General features: G+C 41.7%; 1 protein-coding gene across 2 annotated transcripts in view; it reads left to right on the top strand.

The window, feature by feature from the left end:
• Positions 1-27,698, top strand: part of ARHGAP10 (Rho GTPase activating protein 10) — a 326,233-nt gene that overhangs the window by 280,565 nt on the left and 17,970 nt on the right. For both annotated transcript variants that reach the window (XM_082652719.1, XM_082652720.1), the window contains one exon: positions 19,225-19,384. In XM_082652719.1, the coding sequence (XP_082508845.1) occupies positions 19,225-19,384 (160 nt within the window). The remainder of the gene's footprint in view (positions 1-19,224; positions 19,385-27,698) is intronic.

Consider the following 27,698-nt stretch of genomic DNA (forward strand, 5'->3'; position numbering starts at 1 on the left):
ACGCACGTGTGTATGTATGTGTGTTATGCTTACATTCCTTTGTCATTTTCTTTTGTGTGTTTACTGCAAGTTTTTTTCCCTGTTGTTTCAATGAGGTTTACATATAACATCTTAGTAAATAGTAGCCCATTTTAAATTGGTAACCTCTTAAAGCTTTGGAATGTGTCCAAATTTATCTTTTTACTCCCCCCATCACATTTTATACCTTTGATGACACATTTTACATGTCATTTTGTGCATCTTTTAACTAATTGTTTTAATTTTAGTTAAGTTTACTACTTTTGTCTTTTAACCTTCATGTTTGCATTTTAAGTGGTTTCACTACCTGTATTATATATTTACCTTTTCCAGTGATGTTTTTACTTTTATGTGTTTTCTCATTATTAATTAGTGCCATTTCTTTTCAGCTTAAAGAAGTCACTTTAGCATTTCTTGTAGGGCTGGTTTAGTGGTGATAAACTCCTTTAGCTTTAGCTTATCTGGGAAACTCTTAATCTCTCCTTCAATTCTGAATGATAACTTTGTGGGTACAGAATTCTTGGTTGGAAGTTTTTCCTTTCAGCACTTTGAACATGTTGTGTCACTCCCTTCTGGACTGTAAAGTTTCTGCTGAAAAATTTGCTGATAGCCTTATGGGGTTTTTCTTGTATGTAACAAGTTGTTTTTCTTTTGCTGCTTTTAGGATTGTCTCTTTGTCCTTAACTTTTACCATTTTAATTATAATATGTCTTGGTGTGTGTCTTTTTGGTTTCATCTTGCTTGGAACTCTTTGGGCTTCCTGGACCTGGATGTCTCTTTCCTTCCACAGATTAGGGAAGTTTACAGCCACTATTTCTTCAAATAAGTTTTCTGGCCCTTTCTCTCCCTCTTCTCCTTCTAGGACCCCTGTAATATAAATATTCTTCCTCTTGATGTTGTCTCAAAGGTCCCTTAAGGTATCTTCACTTAATTTTTGTTTTCTTTTTGCTGCTCTGTCTGGGTGAGTCCTATTGTTTTCTCTTCCAGCTTGCTCATTCATCCTCCTGCCTCATTTAGTCTGCTGGTGAGCCCATGTAGTGCATTTTTCAGTTCAGTTATAACTTCTGTTTAGTACTTGCTTATATTTTTCTGTCTCTTTGTTGAAGTTCTCACTGTGTTCATCTATTCTTCTCCCAAGTTCAATGACTACCTTTATGACTATTAATTTGAACTCTGTGGCAGGTAGATTGCTTATCTTTGTTTCCTTTTGTTCTTTTTCTGAGGCTTTGTCTTTTTCTTTTGTTGGAACCTATTCCCTTGTCTCCTCATTTTGCCTCATTTTGTGTTTGTTTCTATGTATTAGGTAAATCAGCTATCTCTCCCAGAATTGAAGGAATGGCCTTATTTAGGAGATGCCTTGTGGGGCTCAGAAGTGCATTACTGACTGGCCACCAGAGCCAGGCATTCAGGGAGTATCCCCTATGTGGGCTGCATGTGCCCTCTTGTGGTGGGAACGTGGCTGCTGGTGCAGTGTCTGGTGGACGGGGCTGGGTCCCGGACCCTTAGTACCTTTTTATATAAAGAGAGACTGTTGTGTTTGTCCCCATATACAAGGAAGGTTCATGAGGCTGTATGAGGTATATTCTTTGCTATTTTCTCTTCAAGGCAGAAGAAACATTTTAAAAGAAGGTTTGGTGAGTGAGAAGAGGATTATCATCTGAATTTTGACTAAGCTCTCCCATTCTTCCTTTACGCTAGCTCTAATTTTAAACACAACTAGACATTCACAGGACTAGTTTTATTTGTATCTTCTTTGGTAATTAGGTATTCTTTGCCTGTCTTCTTTTGTACATGGTATAGCAGTTTGTTTATTTAGACAACAGAAAAGATATGACTTATAAAGAGTTGAAAACAAAATCATCTTGCGAGCCAATTGGCAGGATTTAATATTATTTTAGGGTAGTTCTTACTTTGGGTATCGTTAGGTTGGCACTTTCCCACTTGGATCCCGGATGTGCTAACTGGAGCCCATTTTGTTGAACACGTATTATTGTAGTCCTACAGTGTGGTAGAGAACATGACGAGGATGCAGAACTTTATAGGCAAAAAAGTGAAAATACAACTGTTGAAGGGGAGATGGGGTAACAATAAAGCAGGACCATTTTCCTCCTTTCTTAAAGGAAGAACGTATCCTGATATGCATCAGTCTGTAAAATCAGGGTGGGACAGATCTGTCTTGTAGGAGTCAAGAAGGCCATGGTAAAAGGCTGGTTAAGTAATTTAAGCTTAGGTTGATGTGGGCTTGAGTGAGCTCTAGGAATTGAAAATAAAATGGATATCTGGTAGAAATGTGAAAGCAAGTTGTTGGTACTTCTCCACTGACCAGGTGTGGAGAATGAAGGCAGCTAATCAACACAGATGTCATCAGCCACATTGTAGGCTCATAGGTAAATCTTTTCCTTGTGTTTATGTCTTAGTTTTGTCCTGAGGCTTTTTTTTAATATATATCTTTAGACCATCTTTCCATCAAAAGGAAGAAATCATCTCATCTTGTTAGTGTCTTCAATACATATTGTTATATGTAACTTGTTTAGAAAATAGGTTTGGTATAAATAGTGTATGTGGAAAGCCAGTGGACAGAGAAATGTTAAGTAATAACTGAAATGCTGTGTCTTCTTAGAGAAAGATTAGTCTCATAATTATGAACAATGTAGAGCTCAGTTTTCTCCTACTTTACCTCTCAGACTTATATCCATTCAGTCACAGGCTTATGTAAAGGATGGGCGGCCCCCACCATACTCAAAGATGTTTATTTCTGTAGAAGTCAAGGATGGAGAGCTGACCGTCACGGCAACTATGCACTCTCCAATCTCAGCTCCCAAGGGAGTATCTTTAGAGGGGTAGATTGGGCATTTGGGATTGACATGTACACACTGCTATATTTAAAATAGATAACCAACAAGGACCTACTGTATATCACAGACAACTCTGCTCAATATTCTGTAATAACCTAAATGGGAAAAGAATTTGAAAAAGAATAGATACATGTATATGTATAACTGAATCACTTTGCTGTATACCTGAAACTAACACAACGTTGTTAATCAACTGTGCTCCAATTAAAAAAAAAAAAAAAAAAAAAGAAATGACCTTCATGAAAGCAAGCATGCTTTCGTAAGTGAATTGTTACTACCCCCGTCCTCCCTCAGATTGTATCAGGACACTTATGTGGGAGAAGAATCACTGTAAAACCATTTTTGATGTGGATTTTCAGAGACCTTCTGCAGCTATTGACATTTCCTTATAGACATAGCTGATCAGCTTGCAGAGATTAATAATCAGCCCAAGTAACCGGCTGCAAGCAGATCTATGTCTTATGCTTGGTAATCTTCTCTCGATTCTTACCATTTTTTTGCATGACGCTTCACGGGTAGATTCTGGATAATAACTTTCCAAAGGCCGAGCCATCTTACCACCTCCTCTGAGCAAAGTCATGATTCCCTGGCATGGAATTACTGTGTTGTGAAGTTAAATCTAAGACCGGGCTTGAATCCAGTGACAGGCTCTGTCGACAGATTATTTCTCACTTTTACCGTGATGAGATCAATGGGTTGGAAAAGGCAGCCAGAAATGTCAGGGCTGTGATTGAGTTGTGACCTGCCCATAGATCATGCCCGCTGCTTCTCCTGCACCGGCGTCTCCCCAGACGCTTCCTCGAAGCTTAGCTCCCCTAATGTTAGTGACAAAGCACGAGGCACCTTCTTATATGACTTCCTCTATAATCTTAACTATGCTCCTGTGTGGGATGAACATTTCCCCCTCTCTCTGGAGGGGGAAGAAAAAAAGTCTTATTTAACGCCTTAAAAAAGTTCATGGCAGGTAACTAGAATAGAAGAGAGAAAAATTCTTTAAAGCTTGTCTCCCTGTGGTGTGGGTTTTTTCCTCACTTCTAATAGCTTTTATTTTAATTTCTAGTTCTGAATTCAAGCAGCTGTCACTCTCTTTATAGCCCTCTTTGAAACACTTACAACGTAGGAGGTAGCCGGGCTGTCTAAGAAACATCTTTTCAAACCAGCTGAAGTATTGTTTATCCTGAATGAAATAGAATTTTTAAGGCTGTCAGGAGTGACTGATTTGAAACGTTTCCTTTGTAGCTAGGAAGATGAGGAGAAATCTTGAAGGGGAAGGTATTATCTCAGTGTGGCCAATTCCAAGCAATTGTTATTACTCAGAAAACTCTTACGGACCGTGATAAAAATTACCAGGAGATAAGACTGCTGTCTACAATTAATAGAACCAAACAAACCTGTGGTCAGTTTATTTGTACTTACTGAATCCTTCCCAGCTGTTGAGGAAAAAGAAATGATGTGAGATCGAGTCAACTGTGGAGGCTACTCCTGTAACGAGTTGTGTCTCCTTGCCTTTTATGAACTCTGGGTCGCAACCTTGCAGCCTGGCTCCTTCCAAATGCTCATTCTGCTTGGCATGGCAGAAGACACACGTCTTCTAGGCAGTATTTAGAAGGAGTCCAGTGTCAACCTTGGGTGGAAAAAAAAATCTTCAAACCTATTACAGTGAATTAGACGGCTGACATTTTACATGTACTAATATTTGTTCTCTGAACTCAGCAACAGGAGTCTTTGAGCTTGAATGGTGATGGTGGCTGTGGTTTTATTTTACTCTTTGGGTCAGAATAGAAATAGTGACTCTTTAAGTCTCTGGTTATTATCTTAGTTATTTTAAAGGTGGACTCTTTTTCTTAAAAATTTTAATAGTTAATGTGAGAACAGGATACAAAATTTGGAGGGTAATAGTACACAGTTACAGATACCATACTATATGCCGGCTACTGTTAGCAATATTCGTTAAACTTAGGTAACCCTCGTAACAATCCTATCGGTAGTATTATTATCCGTATTTTATAATTGGGGAAACTGAGGCTCAGAGAAGGTCAGGAGCTCACCTGAGTCTCCTGGCTAGTGAGTGACAAAGCCAGGATTAACCAGTCCCATTCCAGAGTCTGGGCTCCTTACCACTCTGCTCAAGTGCAAACCCAAGTGCCTCAGCAAATGGTCTTCTCTTCTCTGGAGTTTTCCTTGGCCAGTCTTTTCAGAGATGTCATGTGCCTTTCAAACAATACATTGATTTATTCTTTTTTAATTTTAAGAGTGATTGTTAGTTTTTCCATTAAAAACAGTGGCTAGTTTTGTTGTAAAGGAATCAGAGTGATGGTTTTGATGAAGGAGATGAAGGAGAAGAAAGGGCCAGAGATGAGGATGGATTTAAACCTGGGACACAATACACTGTAACAAAAATGGGTCCTCTAAGAGAAAGGAGTCGCTCATTTTTATGGGCAGGGAGAAGGAAAAGCAATCATTTTATTTCAGTATATTTATTTTATCGTGATGTAGATACCCATTTACCTAAATGAACAAATATCTGGTCTTACGTTAGTTGCAGTAAGGTGAAAAGTCTCCATTCAATCCCATCAACTCAGTTCCTGCAAACCAAATCTGTAACCACTGCTATTAATAGATTGAGCCATGTCAGAGGGCCAGCTCTCAGTTCCAAAGTTATCTAATATCAGCAATTTCAAATGTTTTTTCATTTACATGTCATTTCAACCTATAGTTTCTTAAATCCTTTCAAAGTTAAAATTCCAAATTGGATTGCTGGCCGCTGTTATTAGGAGGGTCGTATCACATGAAACTGCTCTGCTGTTTGTCTATGTCAAAACTGATTGAATAGCAGCAGTTTGACTTGGTTCAACCTATAGTTTCTTATTTTTCCTTCTAGAATCCTTCATGTACATATAAGCAGAGATGAATAGAGATTTTTATATATCCCCTGTGTGCTCAAAAGCTAGTTGTGCACCGTATTTTTAAAAACTTTATATCTGGTATTGTTTTCATATCAACACAAAAAGAGTGCCCTCTCCTTTTTCACTGCTGTATAGTATTCTGTATGTTCTGTTGTGTGGGTGTGCTCCTAAAGGCCTTGTTCTACAGCCAGACATAAGCAGGTGGTACAGGTCCTCAGTCATCACACACAGGCTTCTAGCCTTCCAAGGATCACAGAAATGTGTCCACAGAAATAATATACATGGTGTGATTTTGAATGACTAAAGTAAGTTATAAAACAGAATTTCAGAATAGCCTCACTTCTAAAGGGAAAACTGTGTGAATAAGTGTATAATCATAGAAATAAATCCAGAAAAATATTAATCAGTTATGACAGTGGTTTTCCTTAGGAAGTGAGAGAATGATGATTTTCTTCTTTAAACGTATCTGTATTTCTTTTTCCTTGTTATATACATGTACGTATATACACATATATGTATATACACATATATACACATATATACGTGTACATATATACACATATATACACATGCATCATGCATACGAGTATGTGTATTTAAGTTACAAAAGTTTCAGCCTAAAACTGATGCAAGTTGTGCTTGTTATTTGGCGTGTTGGGTGTAAGTTGAAGATTTTGAAGTGCAAAGAGTGAAGCAGAGCCCAAGAGAAAAGCATATGGAGTCGTGCTAGCATGAGTTGACCTGGAGAAATTTCACTGGCAGTACATTGAGAATGGGGAGCTGTCACGCTTAGTGTTTTCCTGTTGGATTTAATGCATCTTTCACCTTCTACCTGGGCTGCTCTCAAAGTCACATTGTCCTAGCGTTTTGGGGATCACTATCACTGGAAATACTTAGGCCACAAAGAGTTTTATTGAGTGGTAGAATTATTTGTGGTTACATTTGGATTTAACCTAACCTGGATTTAAATCCCTGTTCTCTTCTTACTGTCTTATATGACCTAGGCAAATTCCCCTTTGAAGCCTCCTGAGTTTGGGTCAGTAAACTTACCCATGGCTTTTGCCACGAACAAATGAGTTCATGGCTGTAAACCACCCAATATTTAGTGAATACTCAAGTTTAGCTTAGATTTTCCAGCGGGCCTGATGTGTAAAAGAGAGGGCTTCAAATATATTTTCCTGTGTGGTATACTTTCCAAGAAAATGTACTTAGTCTTTTGTGTTTGGTTATTTTTGTCCAGCTTAATAAGTTTATTGGTTGCTACCTTAAACTGACAATTGATAATAATGTACATTGTTCAGGTGAAAAGAATGATGTGATGGGGGAGGAGGATAGGTAAGTAGCTAGGAGTCCAACAACCCTCCTTTCTCAGCTGGACTGGAGTCTGTTCTGAACCCACTGCTCTAAATTTCCTGAGCTGTCAAAATGTCAGGCTTCCTCAGAAGTTTATGCAAGACAGCTTGATTCAGTATCTGATTACTTTTTGGTTCCTAAGGATAATCGTAGATGGTGGTTATATTTTTTGTTTATATAGGCAGAAATCTCAGTCTGTAAATAATGCCTCTGGACTGTGATTACGATATAAAAATGCTCTCTGCTTTACAGAGTAAAGCAATTTGCTTTGACTTCTATTGACATTGCAGCTGAACTGGTCTTATTCACTTTGTAATTGAATTGCTACAGCCTTTCATTGACCTTGTAAGTAGCAGAGGTGGTTCCTGGAGTTGTAACGGAAAGCCTGTTAGCCGCTGCTGTAACGTTATAATGGGGTCTGTGTTTTATGTCATGCGATTAGAACACAGCCGATTCTCTCATCAGCGTTTCCTAGCATACACTTTTGCCATGTCTTAGCCATTCGGTAGCTTTTCAGGCAGGCGTTATGCTTAATTTTTAATATCTTCAGACAGTAGAAAATAAAATCTGCTTTATAATTGTATGGCAATTTCATTACATCTTTTCACGCCTTACTGTGACAGTTTAACTTGTAGTTTAGGAGTTGACTTCTCTCTTATTCAGTTTTCTGGGGGGGGATGCATATCTATGTGTACTTTTGTTTTTTGGACTTTTTGGACTGGGAGTGGGAGGTTATTTCATTGAGAGTCACATTTCCCTTTCCTAGACATGATTTCAGATAAAGAAATTATATTACCCAAGGGAATTATTCTTAGCTAGACACTGACTGTCATTAACCTGCATGTTAATTAGCTTTATCATGGTTCCCATTATGGTTTGTCTTGTTTGGTGAGTCCAAATGAAATGAGAGGAACTGGGACATCTTGCCCTACCGCCCCCAGCATGACATTGCTTTAACTTGCAGCAGAACTGAGAATTGGGGTCAGTGGGACTTTACGAACCTTTCCTTCTACTTGGCAATTATAACTGGTCTCTCAGTGCACCTTTCACTGCTGAGAAATACAATTAGCGTTCTTTCCTTAATGGGCAGTTGGCAGGGTTAATTTCTTATTACCCCCCTCCCGTTTGTTTCTCTAATGGAAGATTTTCTGATCAAAGAATCTAAACTGTTTTCTCTTAATAGTCATTTACTACCTACTGCTCTGTGGACAGCAAAGAAGAATTCCCTTTGAATGGGAGGGTTGGATTTGGTTTTTTTAAAGAAAGACACCCAATTACATTAGCAATTTTAAAAGTTCAATTTTAAAGTCAAACTTTGAGTCTCCTAACCTATCTTTATTATTCTAATTAAAGAAAGGAATTGTGTGTGTGTGTGTGTGTGTGTGTGTGTGTGTGTGTACGTGTACATACAAACTAATGTACAAGATAATATAACTCTTTTGGCTTACGTTTTTAGAAGGATAAGAATAAATATCTGGCCTGAAAAATATATCGGCTTTACTTTCTGTCTTGCATTGGATTCCTTTTTTGTGTGGGGGGGTGACTTCTTTTTCTCTCTATAGATCTTGTCTGTATAACGCCACTATTGCTAGTGCCTCATAATGCAAGGTCTCTCAATTCCGTGGCCATTTTAGTTGAAGTAGACTAAGCATATGGGAAGCTATGAAGGCAGTGCTGGGTTTTCTTTGGCTGGTTAGGTGTTAGTGGGGTTTGGGATCTGATCCTGACCCTTCTCAGCCATGCTGCTCACAGACTGCTCTGTTGTGCACTAGTCATTCCGTGTGTATACTGCCGCTTCTAGTTCGAGAAGCTCATAGGACTCCGTGAGGTTCTGGGTGAGTATCTAAGTATGCTATGAAGAAACAGGCCTGTTCACTTTTTTTTTTTTTTTTTTTTTTAACTAGCCAAAGAGTGGGCTACTTGGACGAAACTAGTCTTAGATAATCCAGCTAGGCAGGACAGGCTGTCTTTCTATGTTGTTGGAATGTAGCCTTTTCCTGTTTTCCTCAGTCTCAATAAATTTGGGTATCTGGTCACACTGGTATCTGCACATCAGTAAATATGGGGATGCTAGCGCTAAGGACCAGATGCAAAACCAAAATACTGGGCAGAACTGTAATCCTCCCTTTGGAGCAGTAGTGAGTGTTAAGCTGTTGTGGAAGTCATGCTCCTTTACTTAGCCTTGGAACCCTTGAATGTTTCATTGACTACAACAGTCTCACCCAGTAATTTGAAAGCAAGAAGACATTATGATGTACTTCTAAGACTTAGGTAGGAAGAGTGAGGCTATGTATGACTCAAGTGTTCTTGAGTGTCCTTGTTAAAAGTAGAATGCTCTCCTAGATGGGTTAGTGTTCCAGTGCAGTATGACAGTTCTATGATGTCTCATTTCTCATGAGTTAAGTAGTATACTTTGACTTGTATTAACTACATTTCAGGGACCAGCACCGCTCAGTCCATGCTACTTTTCCTGTACACAGGGTCATTAAAGAATGGATGGTGGCTATGTCCTTTGATCTCTATCAACCTTAAAATGCCACTGTTGGCACCCATCCCATCTGTTATGCTGGCCTTATGAACATTGGTGGGGGAATGTTTTCCTTCTACTGTTTCATATGTTGAAGCATCTCACCAGCTCCTAGACAGATTTAGTTTTATTTATAGAGGTCACTTCCATATTTATTGTTCAGCATCAGGTTTTATATACAACGTCAAGTCCCATTGCATATTGAGCAGGGGGAGGGAAAACATAAATTTTGGTTTACTCTAATTTACACTAGTCAGTGCAGTATTAGAAACTAGCTTTTAACATGATGAAATATAGCAATTCAGACTTTATTTTAGCATAGTAGAAATTACATCAGAGTGTCTTTGAAATGAGTTTGGGAGTACTGTTCTTGATGGTAGGCACCCTTCTCCTTTTCAGTATGCTGTGTGTCCTGGGTGACCTTAGGAAGAAAGACCACGATGGCTCGAAGGAGATTTTATTGATGTCATAATATCTGCCACATGATGGAAACTAGGGCAGCCTGAATATTTTCTGCTTAGTTCAAAGGTTGTATTTTGAACAGGCTTATATAAGTTAGCAAAACAAACAAAACTCTCCTCTTCCTGTGGCATTTCATCATCCTCTTCCCATTTCAGCCTCTTCCCATCACTTCCATTCCCACAGCTATCAGTCTGTCTACTACTGTGACTTGTACCCAGACATGTTCTCCTTGAGGACAGCCTTTCTCAGTTCCCTACATGCTGTGCCCTCTTCAGCTTCAGACATTAAGCCTCAATTTTTGGTGCTTGAGTCTTCCTTGGGTGTAGCATCATGAGAACAGACACACCAAGTGGGCAAAGAAGAAATTGAAATACTCTAAGCAAGACATTATTGGGCAGCCCTGTTTAAAAGATAGAAAATTCAGAATGAAAGGAGGATAATTACAGTGCAGAATGACAGGAAAATGAATCCAGGCACAAGGGGAGGAGGAGGCTAGGGTAAATGTCACCACGTCAGCTTTTTTGCCCCCTGCTGGGGAAAGAATCTACCTAGTTTGGGCTGAAGCCCCCCTCAAAAGTAAACTAGGTCATGTTTAGCCTTGAGATTTATTTCTCTGTACTTAGGTAGTGAGTTTTTATATGTCTGGTCACATTTTCTAGTCGATTTCCACTGTGATTTTGGAGACTTTTTCCCCCAGTAAGTGTTACATACCAATCGATAATAAAAATAATAGTTAAGAATATTAGCTTTTCACATTAGTGTACACTAATGATAGTATACAAGTAATCCCTGTTGAGTGAGCACACTAAAATATAAAAGAAATCAAATGTATTTTAGTAAATTCTGGTTTTGAGAGTTTTCCCTGATGAAATGTAATGTGAATATTTAAAGAGTCATGATGACCCTTTGACTGTCAGTATTTAGGGAAATTGTCTGTTTAAATATGGCATAGGAAATGTTCTGAATCTTGTTTCCTAATCAATATTTTAGAGCTATAAAGTTTTCTTTGGTATTATTGTGCCATGTTTCACAAATTTTGACATGAAATGTCTTTATCGTCGAGTTCTAAATCTTTCTTAATTTCCATTATGATTTTCTTTTAAACCATATTTAGTTTACCAGCATATTGAAATGGTAAAATCTATCCTTTCGTTTATTAAGTTCTAAATATTTTGTAACTTTGGTCTGAGAAGAGAGGATGTGTAATATCTATCCTTCAAAACATTTCCTTAAGAATTCTTCGGCGTTCCAGTGGTTAGGACTCTGCGCTTTCACTGCTGAGGGCCCAGGTTCGACCCCTGATCGGGGAACTAAGATCTCACAAGCCTCATGGTGTGGCCAAAAAAAAAAAAATCCTTAAAAAAACATTTGTTTTAAAGAATATTTATCCTCTGTTATTTCAAGGTGTGTGTGTATCTAAACAATAGAGCAGCTTTGTATTGTTGATTACAGATATTTCTCTCTCTCCCTGCCTGATAGAACTTTCTGAGAGGAGTGTGTTAAAGTCTCCAATAATGACAGTTGATTTTTCTGTTTTCCCTTACGGTTCTATATATTGCTTGAGGCTGTATCATTAGGTGCTTATCTTCTTGCTCCATCATCTTGTCCTTTTATCAGTGTAAAATGACCCTCTTTATCTCTCATGTAGTTTATTAAGATCATTGTGTACTTTGATTTATATTTGCCTAGTATAGCTTTATTTTCTTGAATTTCCAGCCTTGCTTTGTCTTTTTGTTGTAAGCATGTTTCTTGTAGTCAACATATTATTGGATTTGGAAAATATATTTGGAGAATCACTGTCTTTTAATTGATGAGTTTAATCCATTTATGTATATTATGATTACCATTATGTTAGGATTTCTGTCATTTTATAATTTTTATTTAATAATGAATTTTGATACCTTTTTGTTTTCCTTCCTCCTTTCTCTTTACAAAAGCAAATGTTATGCTGTTTCTAATAATGTGTATCCTGTTTTTGTTTCTAAGGTGGTTGCCTTATTTTGAGATTTGTAAGCTTATTTATCTGTTGGATTCTTAAACTCAACTATGTTTCTGCCTCCATCTCTAATAAGATGAATATCCAATGGACTCTCATTTCCTTTTTGGGCTCCCCACCCCCACTATGTTGATATTTTCTAGATTCTAGGCTCTGGATCATTTTGGTTATTTTTTTCCCCCTTTTCTTTTGTCCTAGAGTTTTTAGAAGACAATGATAGACATTGAAAATCTCATATTGCTTCTTTTATTTAAATACTTGAAAACTGTGTTTTGGGAGTGTTATCATTATAGTTCTTTATGTGGCAGACCTTGGGTGTTTTTAAAGTCTAATAGGTTTATTACGCCCTCACTTTTTTTTTTTTTTTTTTTTTGCGGTACACGGGCCTCTCATTGTTGTGGCCTCTCCCGTTGCGGAGCACAGGCTCCGGACGTGCAGGCCCACTGGCCATGGCTCACGGACCCAGCCGCTCCGCGGCACGTGGGATCTTCCCGGACCGGGGCACGAACCCGTGTCCCCTGCATCGGCAGGCAGACTCTCAACCACTGTTACGCTCTCACATTTGATTGGCAGTTTGAATATACAGTTCTGTGCTCAAAATTCTTATCCTTCAATACTTTAAGAATGTTACTTCAGTATTGTTCTGAATTCAGTTTTGCTGTTGAGAACTCTAATGTCACTCTGGGTCTTTTTAAAAAATATGGTCTGTTCTTTCTGTCAGGATGCTTTTTATTTTTTTCTTTGTATTTGATATTCTCAAATTTTGCAATAAGGTATCTTATGTGCAGTATTTTCTTTATTTGTCTGTTTGGTACTCTGAGTCCTTTAGATTGAGGTCTTTGAAATTCTTTAATTTTGAGGAATTGGTCATTATTTCTTTAAATATTTCTTCCTCTCAGTATACTTCTTTTTCTGGGATCTGAATGTTGGCAATTTCACTTCTCTTTTGTGTTACAGATCTCTAAATTGCTGAATTTCTGTTGTTGTTGAGTTTACTATCCTAGTTTGCTTTATGTTCTTAGAAACTGTAGGTATAAGTCCATCAGGAAGGAGGATTTTGTGTGTGTACCTGTCGTTGGGACGACTTAGAGCCTCCTTCTCTTCCTTCTTTCTTCTACTCCCTCTCCGGCTCTTGACCACTGTGTTCACCAGGTTGAACCAGGTGCTTTGGTTCAGAACCAGCTATTATTCCTGTACGTAACTCTCATCCCGGGGAGGGGAGTGGTTGGGCTTATCAAATCTACTTTCCAGGCAAGTGGGGAACTTGGTCACAGATTTTTGGCCTCCATTTAGTGTGGTGAGTGTCTCCCAACCCCTAGTTCCACACGGGGAGCCTGGTTCTACCCCTGAACCATGCCTGGTGTATTGTAGGTATATTGACCTAAGGATACCACAGGATTTAAATGTCTGTTGTTTCTGCTGGTTTGGATGAGTCCTGGAGCTGGTAGACTTTTGGCTTGTACTCGCACTGACTTCTGAAACTATTTCCTTTCTGTTTCTGTTTCACAGAGATGGGAAACAAGTTTTCAAGTGCAAATTTATTTTAAAAGTCATTTCATTGCTGTTGTTGTTGGGCACATGTGAGAGGAGAGGTGGGTTTCCATTTAAAATTTCATTGCCGTCTTGACTGGAAATTTCCTGATTGGCCTTTACTGTAAAAGTGTTACTGTGTTGTTACAAGTGCAGTTACTTTGTTCTGCACTTATAACAATAAATCTTTCTTTGATCCTAGTGACTAGCTGTTTGATATTTAGAAGCATCTAAGATTATTCTGACGGGAAGCATATTTCTGTGCCAGCGGAACCACAGAGAGAGTCTGCTGTTGTCTTCCATTTAACCAAATACGTAACTGCAGAGTTTGTCAGAAGTTTAACTAATTCATTAGATCTTCTTCTCTTCTCTTCTCTTCTCTTCTCTTCCCTTCTCTTCTCTTCTCTTCTCTTCTCTTCTCTTCTCTTCTCTTCTCTTCTCTTCTCTTCTCTTCTCTTCTCTCTTTCTTTTCTTTTTTTCCATTTTTCTTTCTTCTCTTCTGTCCCCTTTCTTTTTCTTTCTTTCTTCTAATTCATAAGCCAGGATGTTTGAGAGAGGGAAGCATGGACCAGCCTTATGAGTGGAGACAACTCATCTCTGACAAATAACAGAAATCTCCTGTGGTTTCAGCTCATACTCAAACATTCTAGACTGAGTAGAAAACAGCAGGTAATGGATTCAAGGGGAACCATCTCTGACGTCTTAACAGTTAGGAAGTTTATTTGAGAGATGGACAAAGAAGAAATGAATGAAATGGGAGGGAAAACTCTAAGCCTTATTCCCTCCAACAGCAGTTCTGTTTAAGTGAAATGAGCAGAAGGTGAGTGGAGAGAAGCACTTATCATCAGAACAAGAAAGTTCAACTATCTAGAGTAAAAGTTGATCAGCATATTAAAATATAGGAGATAGGGCTCCCCTGGTGGTGCAGTGGTTAAGTCTCCCTGCCCATGCAGGAGACACGGGTTCAAGACCTCATCCGGGAAGATCCCACATGCCACAGAGCAACTAAGCCCGTGTGCCACAACTACTGAGCCCGTGTGTCATAACTACTGAAGCCTGCGCACCTAGAGCCCGTGCTCCACAACAAGAGAAGCCACCACAGTGAGAAGCCCGTGCACCACAATGAAGAATAGCCCCTGCTCGCCACAACTAGAGAGAAGCCTGTGCACAGCAACAAAGACCCAGTGCAGCCATAAATAAATAAATAGATAGATAGATAGGTAGGTAGATAGATAGAAAGATAGATAAACATCCTGTGTATTGTTAACTGTGGTAGAATTATCAAGTTCTTTTTCCCTCTTCCTGCTCAGTTTTCTGCCAGTCATTGAAGATCGCTTTAGTCTTTTCCTGAAAACAAAACACATGTGCATGTACTCAGGGTCATAAAGAAATCAGACTAAATAGTGAAATCCAGTAGCTGACATGAAAGGCATGTCCTCGTGAATACTTTTTTGGTCCATTTTTTATGCGAATCTATGTCTGGGCCGGAAACCGAAATACTTGTAAGATAACACTTCTCTCTGTTTACCATAGTAACAACAATAACCACCACCACCACCATCAGTATGGAGAAGGCTGCTCCTTACTCTGAAGTTCCTCCAGGGTTCTCTTCCATTTCTATATCTTCTCCTTTGCCCTCTCCATCCAGTGCTATGACTTCAACTCAACCCACATGCCTCTCAATAAAATCATCCCAGATCTTTCTCCAGGGCTCTGGGGCTGTATAACCAGCTCTCCTTTGGACATCTTCCCCTCGATCTCTTACCCCCTCGAATCCAACATGTCTACAGCTGGTCTTATTATCTCCCACACACAACTTGCTCCTTGTTTTTCATGCCCTATTTCAATGGATAAGTCTACATTCACCCGGTTACCTAAAGCAAGAACTTGAGGGTCATGGTAGGTTCCTCTTTCAACCTTCACCTTCATTCACAGAGGTCCGATGACTGTAATACCTGAATATCTCTTGAATCTGTATCACTTCCTTGTTTAATCCCTGCAATAACTTCCTAATGCCTGTAGCACAAATACAGACGCCTTAGCGAGATATAAAACTCGACACCCTACCACCTTCTGCTGCGTTGGCTTTACCTGACTGTCTTCTGCACCTTTGGGTTAGAGGCTGATTCTTCACCTTTGTAACTTGGCATCTGCAGTGTGCCTTATTATATAAGTAGAACCTCAATAAATTGAAGAAAGAGGGTGAGAGATGTTTGTGGCTTGAAAGGGGAGAGGACGATTATCAGAAGCTGCGTGCAGATTTTCTAACAATACTTGGAGATTTTTTTCCTTCTTAATTCCTAGAGGCACTGGCTTTTCAATTTCATGATCTTTTCTGTGGCAGTGAGTCCACAGCCAGTATTTCCTGAAGCCTCCTGATTTGCCTGGCACTGCATTGTGTTCTCTACGGATTACCAAGATGAGACATGGTCTCCACCCTCAAAAGATGCATAACGGAGGTGGGGAGCTAAAATCATGTCATGAAAGCATTGACAGTGCAACGTAAACTTCTGCTTGCCTGCTGTCGTGAGAAAGGAGAACAAGCAGAAAAGGTGGTTGGCAAGAGATTATGGAGGAGGTGGGAATTAAGCTGGGTGTTGTGAGGAAGTCATTGTCTCTTCTAGATGTGGTAGTTGTGTTCTATTTCTCATCTTGGAGTCTGTTCATAACAAAAGCCCTTCAGCACCATTTTTTGTTCACGTACTCGGATCAACACTGTTAGTCGCAGGTGATGAGTCTGGAGATGCCTGTTGAAGGGTAGCACCTAGGGAAAGAGTTTGTGTGACACTCTGGAGAAATAAAAGGTGAAAAATGACGAGGGTGTCGGACTGTAGTTCTCAAGTACAAATTAGTTTCATAGGATTTAAAATCTTTATTCCTGATATCGTCAAACAGAATTTTTTAAAGCTTTATTATTTTCCTACTAGTTAAAAAGAAGTCATTTAATTTTGGTGAACTAAAATTTTAGACTATTTAACCTTTACATGCCTGGTATTAGTGTTTCCTCAAATGCAGTGATTCTCAGGTAGATAAGCTCATTCTTGAACAGTGAGAGAGAGGAATTTTGTGCGCATGGAAAGCAGGCTGAGAGATCTCTTCGTTTGATCACTTTGTGTAAACCTATGCCGTTGTATCAATATTCTTTTCACTTGACGGTTCAGATTGCCACTCTTTGGCAGGAAGTAAGGGAGAAATTCTCTTACTAGCACGTGATTTAATATGTTGCGTGACAATTTGTGCTGTGTCAGTCTGCTTAGGGACAGGATTGGAGGGGGTGGTGATGAGCTAGTGTGTATGGTTGTGAGAACCTTTCAGGTATCTTTTTGAAAGGAACCTTAGACCCTTGGGCTCCACTTCCCCAAAGCAGCTTCTCATTGACACGTTTCTCCTTGTAGGAGTGAGTCAGGGAATAGCTGGGCCCAGACTCTCACTTGCTGCTTTGCTGTGTCAGGTCCTGCCCCAGAGACAGGGCCTGCAGCCCAGAGAGCAGAGGGCCAACATCCAGTCTCCTGCAGCCAGGAAGCTGCTAGCGTGTGACCCACTCTGGAGGTTGTCTTGTCCTGCTGCAGAGCTGGTCCTATTTTGCAACTTCTGGCCAAGCCCTGAATTGGCAGCTCTCGTGCAGGTAAACGTTCAGGAGTTTACTTTAGACTCCGCGCTGGGGTTACATAGGAGACCTTCTTAGTTTTGAAGGGGGTTGTTGCCCAGGACGACTGAACGACGCACAGAAGGGTCCTGGAAAGCTGGAGCTCCAGGTCTCATTTGCAGGAAAGAACTGGATGGATTGAGCTATCCAGGCACAGGGGGAGAGGCAGCCTTTGTTTCAAAGTGGACTGTATCCCAGGACGAAAATAAATCCAAAGGAAATCATAGAGATCTATCAGTGGGTTTGGGTTCATTTGCCTGAAAATGAGCCCTTCTTTTTGGGGCTGAATGATTCCAGTTAGCTAAATACGTTTGCGGTGAAGGGCAGTAGAAAAAGGAACTTCACTGAAAGAGGAAGCATATGGTCTTCTGGGCTGTGTGTTTGTGAATGGAGAGAGAGCAAGGCTTTGTAGAGCGACTTTGCCCAGGGAGAAGACCTGCTCACAGAGATCACATTCACCTCTCACCCCATTGTATCCCTCTCCCTGACCATGCACTTAGGAAAGAAAAAGTTCAGAAAACTCCCTCACCGCAATCTTCTGCACAGGATCCCCCTAGCTGCTTCTATAAGGGGTCCCTTCCTCCAGCCATCACCACCCCCTCTAATTCCTCCTGGCCTGAATTCTGCTTCTCCAGATCTCCACTTCTAAGATTCTTTTAGCCTTAGTTGTAAGCTAGGTCAGAATTAAGTAAGAATTATTTTATACAGTCAATTTTCAAGATTAGTATCTTGGGAGCGAGCTTCATCAGAGCCCGGGGTTGCTCTTGCGCTCCATTATTAGCAGAATTGAAATCCATCTAAGATGGTTTTCCGAGAGCACGTTCCTCGCTGTTCCTGGTGTTCATACACCCTCCATTTCTGGGACTTGGGACTGAGGAAATACGAAGGTTTAATCAGCTGGAAGCTGTTTGTGGCTGGGGTGTGACCCTCCACATTGTGTGTCATCTGCCACGGCAGTTTGTTGAGCCACTCTTGTGACCCGGCATTTATAAAATCAAGGCCAAGCCAGTGCTGTCTTAATAGAAAGTCGCTGCCCCGGAGCAGTTACAATGTAATGGGGACTGTGACTTTGACTGAAGGGTCCAAGCTTCAGTGCGGGCTGTTCAGATGTGTTGATGGCAGCTGGGAGTACCATGAAAGCGAGGAGACCAGTCGAGGGACACGGTTGCTCTTCTGAGCTTTTCTACCTTCTGCATTTCCCACCCACGCCCATAATGTGTACAGATGATACAAACGCATTTCACAAAATGGTCCTCCGTGAACGAATAAATCATGCAACCCATTTAAGAAATGCATTTTCGTTTGGGTTTAAAGTCATCCCCTGCAGTCACTGCAGGGGTCTGGTTCTTGTAGAACATCCTCCCTAATGTTCACCGGGAAATGGAAGTTTCTCTGTGTCCGGGATTTAATAAATTGGGCTATTAAATTGTAATCCAAGACACCAGCTCAGAAGATAAGGTCCCTTTCAAGTTGTTGAATTTGTTATGACTGGGTGGTGATTGGCAGTGGCTTAAAGGGCCATCTTGTGACCAGAAAGTGAGAGGCTGGACCCTGCAGGACTGGGGTACTGCTCTGGATTGTTTTCGAGGTTATCACTGATTTATGACTGTGCTCCTTAGAGACCAGGAGGTCACTGTGGCCGCCATTAAGGCTTTCATCTTCCGTTTGATCTGACTTTGATTATTGTTTTTTCTTGTGGGGAAAACACTCCTCACTTTGTATTACCTATAATGTATTTTAAGCATCTTTGGTTAAAATAAAAACCACCAAAATCCCTAAAGACAGGGCACCAAAATCCTCTCAGGCTGCATTGTAAATGTAATTTTGGATATAATTTGATTGACTAATCAAGCGATACCATGTAGTTCTTAGTGGAGGTTTTTTTTTCTCCTCTGAGTATTTGAAAGTTGATGGCTTTTTCTCCTCCCCAGGTGACCGTCCCAATCTTCCTAAGGAGGACACTCCTCCCAGCAGCCTGGACTCATTTTCCTCCCCATCTCCCATGGCTGCCGCTGCCCATGGGCCCCCTGGACCAGACAGAAACCACCTTCTTGCAGATGGGGGTACCTTTGGGGACTGGGCATCCACTGCGTAAGTAGCTGTGCTTTTCTGTTTGGTGCCGAGGCAGGGAGGGCCCTGAAATGAAAGTGGCCCTTCATTTTGAAGTTTATGTGGCAGGTCGATACTGAAGCCGTTAGATCTCAGGACCTTTGTTCTCTAATTAGTGGGGCTGCCAAAAGGAGAGGGTCCATAAAACAAGGCCTTTCTTTAATAGGGTGTCTGTGTTCCCAGTATGGAAGGGGTGGGCAGGTGCTATTTCAAATCTGTTTTAAGTTCAATTCATGGCAGTTTGGGGTTGCACGTAGGAAGTTTGCTCTTGTCCTGCTCGGGATGTTTTCTCGCTAGTTATTGCAAACTTTTAGAAAGATGCAAATGCGTGCGTTGTGATCAGTAGACTTTCCAGGCTTTCTATTGGATGATATCTTAGTTATATGAATTTTTGCAAGCTTTACGCTAGTGTCCTGCTCTGTTTACTCCGTAGCACCCTGCATAATTGACAACTGATGGATGAAATACCCGATCTTAGTTTCTCAGTTTGTGAGTGCCAGCCATGAGCAGATCAGCTCAGGTGTATTAAGACAAATAATACCAATACAAACAAAATACCATGGACCTGGTTTGACCACATGAGGGTTTGTCTTTCTCTGCTTCCCGAGGCTGTGGCGTAAGTGCAGGTTGGTGGTGGTGTGGAGCATCAGATTTCAAACAGATGCTCAGAGAAGGAAAAAAAAAAAAAAAAGAACTCTGCTAATAATTACATGACATTACTTGATTAGTCAATCAAATGACATCCAAAAATACATCTATAATTCAGCCTGAGAGTATTTGGGTGTCCTGTCTTTAAAGTTAAAAAAAAAATGTTTTCAAAAACTCAAAGTTGCTTAAAATAAGTCATAGATAATGATGTCATTCTACCCTAGCTGGGCATTCTGGGGACTTTAAATGGAATTGGAGAGTGTTTCTCACATCACTTGGCTTTTTATAGTTACTGCTGGATTCACATGAACTCATTATGAACTTAGTAAGTATTACAAGAGGCTGGGAGAAGTTGGGTATGCTAAAATTTGGGGGTGACCTGAAGACTTTGAAAAACTAACCGAAAATCCAAGTGGAACTCAAAATATGGGTACGCATTCTCCAGATGAGATTTTTTTTCCCCTTCAAAATTGTCCTATATGTATATTTAAATGCTGAAGACTGTGTATTGTGGATTTAAACCGCAGAGTACTCAAACAGGCCTGTCATTTTTGCTATTCTTTTTTCAAAATAAAAATACTCTTTCACTTTTGTGCTACAAGCCACAGTGACAGTGGTAACATAGGAACCCAGCCTCTGCAATGCTGGGCACTCCAGCAGTGGAATTTGGGGTATGTGTGTGTGCGCGCGTGTGTGTTTTAGAGCACAAGCCAGGTCTCTAATTATTCCTGTCAGTAAGTGTCTGTCACAGTCAGTGGAGAGCATTTTAGTCAGTGCTTCTTACTCCACAGTGGTTCTGTGGAGAAGTGACATTCCAAGCCACGACGCAGGCAGTGCTCAGTTCACAGCACATCCATGGCTGAAACATGAAGAGCTTGATATTTTTGGTCATCAGTCAGATGAGGAGTGAATCCCCCCAGCTTCCTATTCATGCAAATTTTAAAATGTCATGGAAAGCACTCCAACCTTGGAGAGGCCCGAAAGGGAGGGGCCAAAATAAGTAGCTGAAACAAGTCTGGAAAGGAGATTTTTGTTATAGTGGAGACTTCCTGCTACTTGAAGAGCTTGACTTTTTGTTTTCTGGGCACTGGATAAAACGCATCTCTCTCTTTCATATATATATAATAGAATTCCTGTGTATCTTTTAAAGGACTTACTGGTAAGCATATCTCAGTGCAGATTTCTCATGAAGTCGGGGGGCGCCTCTCATACTTGAGGACCGTGAGGACCCCCTGCAGGGCTTGTGCAGCCCACGGCACTGGGCCCACACCATAGTGAGGCTTAGGATTGGGGAGAGCCTGCAAATGCGGATTTCTAACGTTTTCCCCGATGATGTTTGGCAAACCCTGACATAGACTCCTGTCCGCCCCTCCCCGCATGGTTCTAGGCATGTGCTGATGTAAACAGCTTCTCTGAGGAGTGTAGTTAGGAGAAGTGACAGTGCTTCCTTCTTTTTTCTTTTCTTTTTTCTCCTCTCCCCTCTCCCCTCCCCTCCCCCCTCCCCTCCCTCCCCTCCCCCCTCCCCTCCCTCCCCTCCCCCCTCCCCTCCCTCCCTTCATCTCCCCTCCCCTCCCCTCCTCTCTCTTCCTAGGATTGTGTTTGCTGTCTTCAAGCAGCCCTTGGGTGCCCCTGCAAACTTTGATTCCCTCTGCCTGACATGTCTCCCTTCCTTTCTGCTCAAGACAATCTTGACCTGTCTTGAGGATCTAATTTAGTTTTCACTTTCAGGTAGCCTTCTCTAGGGCTCTAGTCTACTGGAGGGTTCGGAATAATCCCTTCCTCTGTCTATACCCAATACGTGATGTTAGAAAACGATCCCCTTCTAGTACTAGTTGGTACTTACCTTTTATTGTTATTTGATAGTAGTACATGTGTAGTATATGTGTGTGTCTATCTATGTATCTATATCAGTGTCTCCATCTGCCTGCCTGCTTATCTATCAGTCTTGTTCAGTTTGGGCTGCTACAACCAAAATACTTTGATTGAGTGGCTTATGAAGAGCAGGAATTTATTTCCCACAGTTTTGGAGGCTGGACGTCCAAGGTCAGGGTGTCAGCCTGGCTGGGTTGAAGTGGGAGGCTGCTTCCAGTGTACAGACGACTCACTTCTCACGTATCCTCACATGATGGAGAGCAGAGAGCGGAAGCAGGCTCTCTCGTGGATCTTAGGAGGACGCTAATCCCATTCATGAGGATTCCACTCTCATTGCATCCTAATTTTCTCCCAAAGGCCCCACCTCCTAACACCATCCCATGGGAGGGGGTAGGGTTTCAACATGCAAATTTGGGGGGGGTCACAAACATTAGATGCATAACACTATCCAATCTTTCCCTCACTCCAAGATCGATCATAAAATTATTTTTTAATAGATTTAATTAATTAATTAATTTATGGCTGCATTGGGTCTTTGTTGCTGCACACGGGCTTTCTCTAGTTGCAGCGAGCGGGGGCTACTCTTTGTTGTGGTGTGTGGGCTTCTCATTGCGGTGGCTTCTCTTATTGCGGAGCGTGGGCTCTAGGCGCATGGGCTTCAGTAGTTCTGGCCTGCGGGCTCAGTAGTTGTGGCTCGCGGGCTTCAGTAGTTGTGGTTCACGGGCTCTAGAGCGCAGGCTCAGTGGTTGTGGCGCATGGGCTTAGTTGCTCCATGGCACGTGAGATCTTCCTGGACCAGGGCTTGAACCTGTGTCCCCTGCATTGGCAGGTGGATTCTTAACCACTGTAGCACCAGGGAAGCCCTCGATCATAAAATTCTTGACAATAAAATTGGGTCTCATACTCTTTGAACTTTTTAGTGATATTGACATAGTTATTAATAAATATTTTATTTCCAATTTAAATTATTATGCATTTATAAAAATACTTTTCTTTTGGAAGTCTCATTTCTTTCTGTGTGTCATTGAATGTCTCTTAGGCAATTTAAAACTCTTTGGGAATTTCACAGAATTAATCTCACCATTTTCTCTTTATAACGTTTTTCTTTATTTCCTTAGCACTTATAAATTTAGTTTTCATTGTATGTGCTTTTCTTTTTGTTTCTTTTTTTTTAAAATCCATCATCTCTGCATACCAGCTGTACAGTATTGATTATAGTAGGATCTGAGTAAATCTGATTAAGAACCCTTTTAATAAAACTGAAGTTGCTGTGTAGTCATTAAAACTCTTCTCAGAGCCTTAAAACGGAGGCACTGCCTGGACTGCTTGGTTTTAATCCAGCCTGGTGACTCTCTGTTCCAAAACTTACACCTGCCTTATCTTAGGTCCTGAAAAATGAAGCCCAAATGTATGTAGATCACATAGGACCCCAGTAGCTCTATTGTACAGAAATGCCATGACCCCAGCTACCAGAAAGCAAACTTATGCAGGAAAACCTACAGCAGCTGATATTCTGATATAGGCAGTGTGTAAATACAGCTGTAGTCTCTGACGGGTAGAAAACAATCCAGCAGAATTGGATTTCTTGGGTTTCTGCTGATGTTTATGACTTGTGGGTATTATTCATTGCAGTCAATCAATCTCTAGCTATTCCTTACCTGTACACTCAAGGTGATGGGTGACTTCATTGCCAGTAAAGAATTGCTAGCTCAGTCTCCTTGGAGGACATTACATCATAGGTCAAGGTATTTCAAATGTTCCAAAGTCATTTTTTCCCCAGTAAAGTAGTTTTCTCTTCATTTTTAAATGATGGAGCAGGTCCTTGATAAGTAATTCTTTTAGGTTTTCTGCCACAAAAGAAAATCTCTTGTAAGTAGATACCAGGAGTTGTTATCTGCTTCCTGTACAGATTTCAAATGAAAAGGAGTACCTCCTGCTAGCACGTGTCCGTAGTCAAGATGGCAGCAGCATCTTAGAATCGTTCTTCGTAGCTGGGAACGTTGGTACCCCGAGATGTAACTCAGTGTGTGCTCTGGCAGGCTGGGAGGGCAATAGATCCTTCTCTCCCACCCAGTGAGAGGCTTGGCTTAGTTTGGTTTATCCTGAATGTGAAGGTGTTCCTAACAACGTCTATCCCCGATGCTGCCCTGAGCCGCTGTTGTGCCTCAGAGGTACATATGCCTCCCCAGGCTTGGTGCTAGTCGGTTAAAGTCATTAGACGGTAAGCTCCCATGCCCATTTACAGCCTCGTGCATGTCACCTGTAGACTTTGTGTGTGCTCACTGGTGACCATTTTTATTCTTGTCTATGAAATAATAACTTGCCTCCTTTAAACTGGGCAAACACATAGAGGTTTCCCGTAGACAGCTACTTGGCATTTGAGATTACTTGACTTGGTTCCATGATTGCTTTTCAAGGAGTTGATGAATTTTGCGGGGAGATAGCAAAGTACCCCTTAAACTGGCTTTGTGTCTGTGACAACAAACCATGAGTGATTTGTCTGAAGTTCAGAAAAATAATCACCTTAAACAATTTTTAGCAGGTTTTGGTGAAATTGGGTGCACACTTAGAAATTATAAGGTAGCAGTCATGGGCAAACTTTGTCTTTGCCTCTTCCCTTCGTCTCTCTTTCTTTCTGTTCTCTCTCTCCTCCACCCCTTCAGGGAGGGCTTCCTCAACCCCACTGCTCCTTGACTTTACTGCTCCCAACCCTGCCAGGGCAGTCAGTTCACCCTAGAAGTTGATGTCTTAAATTTTGATTGTTTCAAAAGAAAATAGGGCATTTAACTTTTAAAAGTTTTCTCTCTCTTGGGGGGGTGCATATCTGCTTTTTTGCTAACTTGACTAAGATGAGCACGTATGGCTTTTGTAAAAAGGGGAGAAAAGTTATGTATATTTAAAAAGAGATCAGGAGACGGTGGTATTTAACCCCCAAAAGTGAATTGCCCATCACAGGCATTTCCAGCATCTTTATTGGCTAGTTAGGACATCATATCCTAATAAGGGGAGCACCTTTTCTTCTCTGCTTACCTGTACGTGGACCCTGGTTACAGAAAGTGGTGGGTTCCATTGACCGGCGTCTCTAGTAGAGCTGGTGCCTTCATGTGGCGCTGGGTGCTGTGAGGAGTGGATTGGAAGCCAGTCTCCCATACCTAAGTGAGCGGCAAAGTCCCTGGTGGGTTCAGAAAGATGGAGGTGTAAGATAGCTCGTAGGGAAGCACATGAATGAGCAGGAGTAGACCGCCTTGCTGTGAGCCCCGGCAGCCTTGTGACTTCTGCCCAGAGCTTAGCCCATCTGGACCTGTTGGGGGCTGGGGACTTAGAGGGGGCAGAAGCGTCTGCGTCAGCAGTGGCTGGTGGTGAGAGGCTGCAGAGAAGGCTCGATGCGGTAGATCCTCTCTTGCATTTCTCAGAATCAAAGACTGTGGAGCATTAACTCTCGGGGGCCACAGACTTTGTTGTAGCTGCTTTATAACTATGTCATGTTGATCCTCACATCAGACCCAGTGAGGTAGAACTATGTTCTTTTTTTTTTTTTTTTTTTTTTCCGTACACGGGCCTCTCACTGTTGTGGCCTCTCCCGTTGCGGAGCACAGGCTCCGGACGCGCAGGCTCAGCGGCCATGGCTCACGGGCCCAGCCGCTCCGCGGCATGTGGGATCTTCCCGGACCGGGGCATGAACCCGTGTCCCCCGCAGCGGCAGGCGGACTCTCAACCACTGCGCCACCAGGGAAGCCCTATGTTCATTTTTAAAGATAGAGAAATGGAGGCACAAAGAAGGTCAGAAATTTGCCCCAAGCCACATGACTAGTAAGGGGCAGAGAAGGATTATGACCCTGATCTGTCTGACCTTGTGATCTGTGGTTCCCTTGGACTTGTTTTACTGTTGGTATGGAAAGTCTGGTGGCGTATGGGAACGTTGTTCAATTGTAGTTTTCCCCCGATTCTGAGACCCACAGTGAGCTAACAGTGGCTGCCAGCTGGCCGCTGCCCTTGTTCTGAAGAGGGAGCGCTGACCCTGTGTTAAGACACGCTGCTGTGGTTTATAGTTACCTGTGGAGAATAAACCCTTGAATCTGAATTGCGGCACGTTCACCATCCAACACCTTTGGCTGAGATTTGTGGAGGAGGGCATCCTCCCCTGCCGCAGAGCTGGGAGACTTGGAAATTTGATATTTACAACAGAGAAGCATCCGCAGTCTTTTCATGAGTAGCATGATATCCGGTACAGCTCTTGAAGCTAATCTCGGGGCCCACGTGCTTGGCCGTCGACCCTCAGTCTCTTCACACTCATTGGGGTGGTGGTGGTGGATAACTTTAGTCCTGTATATCTTCTTCAATCTTCTCTCCAACTCAGTATAGAAATTACGCCATCCCGACTGACCGCCTAGCATCCTCACAGCCTTCCATACATGTCCCTTGGGTCCTGCTGGGGTATTTTTGGTATTTGTATTGTGTACTTGGCACTTGCGTGTGGCCTGAGTCACCTCTTCCTTTGCTGTGCTCTAAAGACAGGTTCTGAAATTCAGAGATTTTATTTTCAAGCCAAATGGTTGGTCATTCATCTAACTTTAAAGCCCCGTAATGAAAGTTGACTTTCCAAATTAAAGACGCCGGTCTGAATTTTTGTAGTAGCTGCTCTACTGCTTAAGATTCAAACAAACAAACAAACAAAAATTAAGTCTTCTCCTTAGTCTTGTTTTGGTTTTGCTTTTCTTTTTTGTTTCACTGGTTTTTGCTATTGTAATGTATCATTTGCTCTGCGTGGACTGGTTGGCTGGGTCTCAATATTGAAATGCAGGCAGGGGCCTCGTGAGCTTTCTGTGAGTTGGAAGACCGTGGTGTAGACTGGTAAAGCACTGATTTTAGAGTCAGACAAGCCTGGCTTTGCATTCTTCTCCTGCCACTTCAAACCTTGGAGGCCTTATGTAAATTACGTCAGCAAACCAAGGCTTAGCAAGATTATCTGCAAAGGGGGAGTAACAGCACCCAGCCCTCCTGATTGTTGTGAGGTTTCAAGGTACCACATGTCATAAAACCCAGTCACGGCTCCCCTGGGAGCCCTAGGCTTGCATTTTCCTTTCCTCCGAGAACTTAATTTAATATTCTTAGTTGAACTTGACCCAACTTCCTGGTTCATCAGTTATGTAATCTCCCCACTAAATGGCTTAGGGAAAATAGGCTCTTTAGTCCTGGAGAAGCCTTTAGTGTTGACCTGAAGTTGCATTGTTTCCAGCATTTACAGCAGTTATACCAGGAGAACCCGCAGCTCCTGTCCTTGCCTCGCTGTGTAGAAAGCTCCTCTGTAGAAGCTTCGGAGAATAGGGCCCTTGGGTAGCTCATGACCAAGGCGTAGTGTTCCCAGTGGGACCCAGCCAGCTCTCTAAACTGTTCTGAGCAGTATGGGAAGCTCACCTATCACCACAGGTAACCCGTAAAACAGCTTAGTAAGTAACCAGAGGATTTTCTTAGCAGAGTAGTGCTGTACCCCTTTTGAGCTGTGCTTGGGAGCCCCTGTTTTATATGTTCCACCCTCACGTTGACTGGTGGCTGTCTTCCACATACGAATTGAGCTTGTGGAAATATTCCCGTCGGTTGCCCTGCGGGACCATAATGCTGAGACCTCTCTACAGCCCCATAATTCTCTGAAACGCAGCTGCAGCTCCTTTTCTGTTTGGCTAGCAAGCTAAAGTTCAGGCCTGGTCCCTGATTCCACAGTGATGATCTGGAAGGAAGAGAAATGCAATTCAAGGAGCACTTTGAGTGAAAGATCAGT

This window comes from Grampus griseus (assembly GCF_964374135.1).
Source record: "Grampus griseus genome assembly, chromosome: 4".
Taxonomy (NCBI): Eukaryota; Metazoa; Chordata; class Mammalia; order Artiodactyla; family Delphinidae; genus Grampus; species Grampus griseus.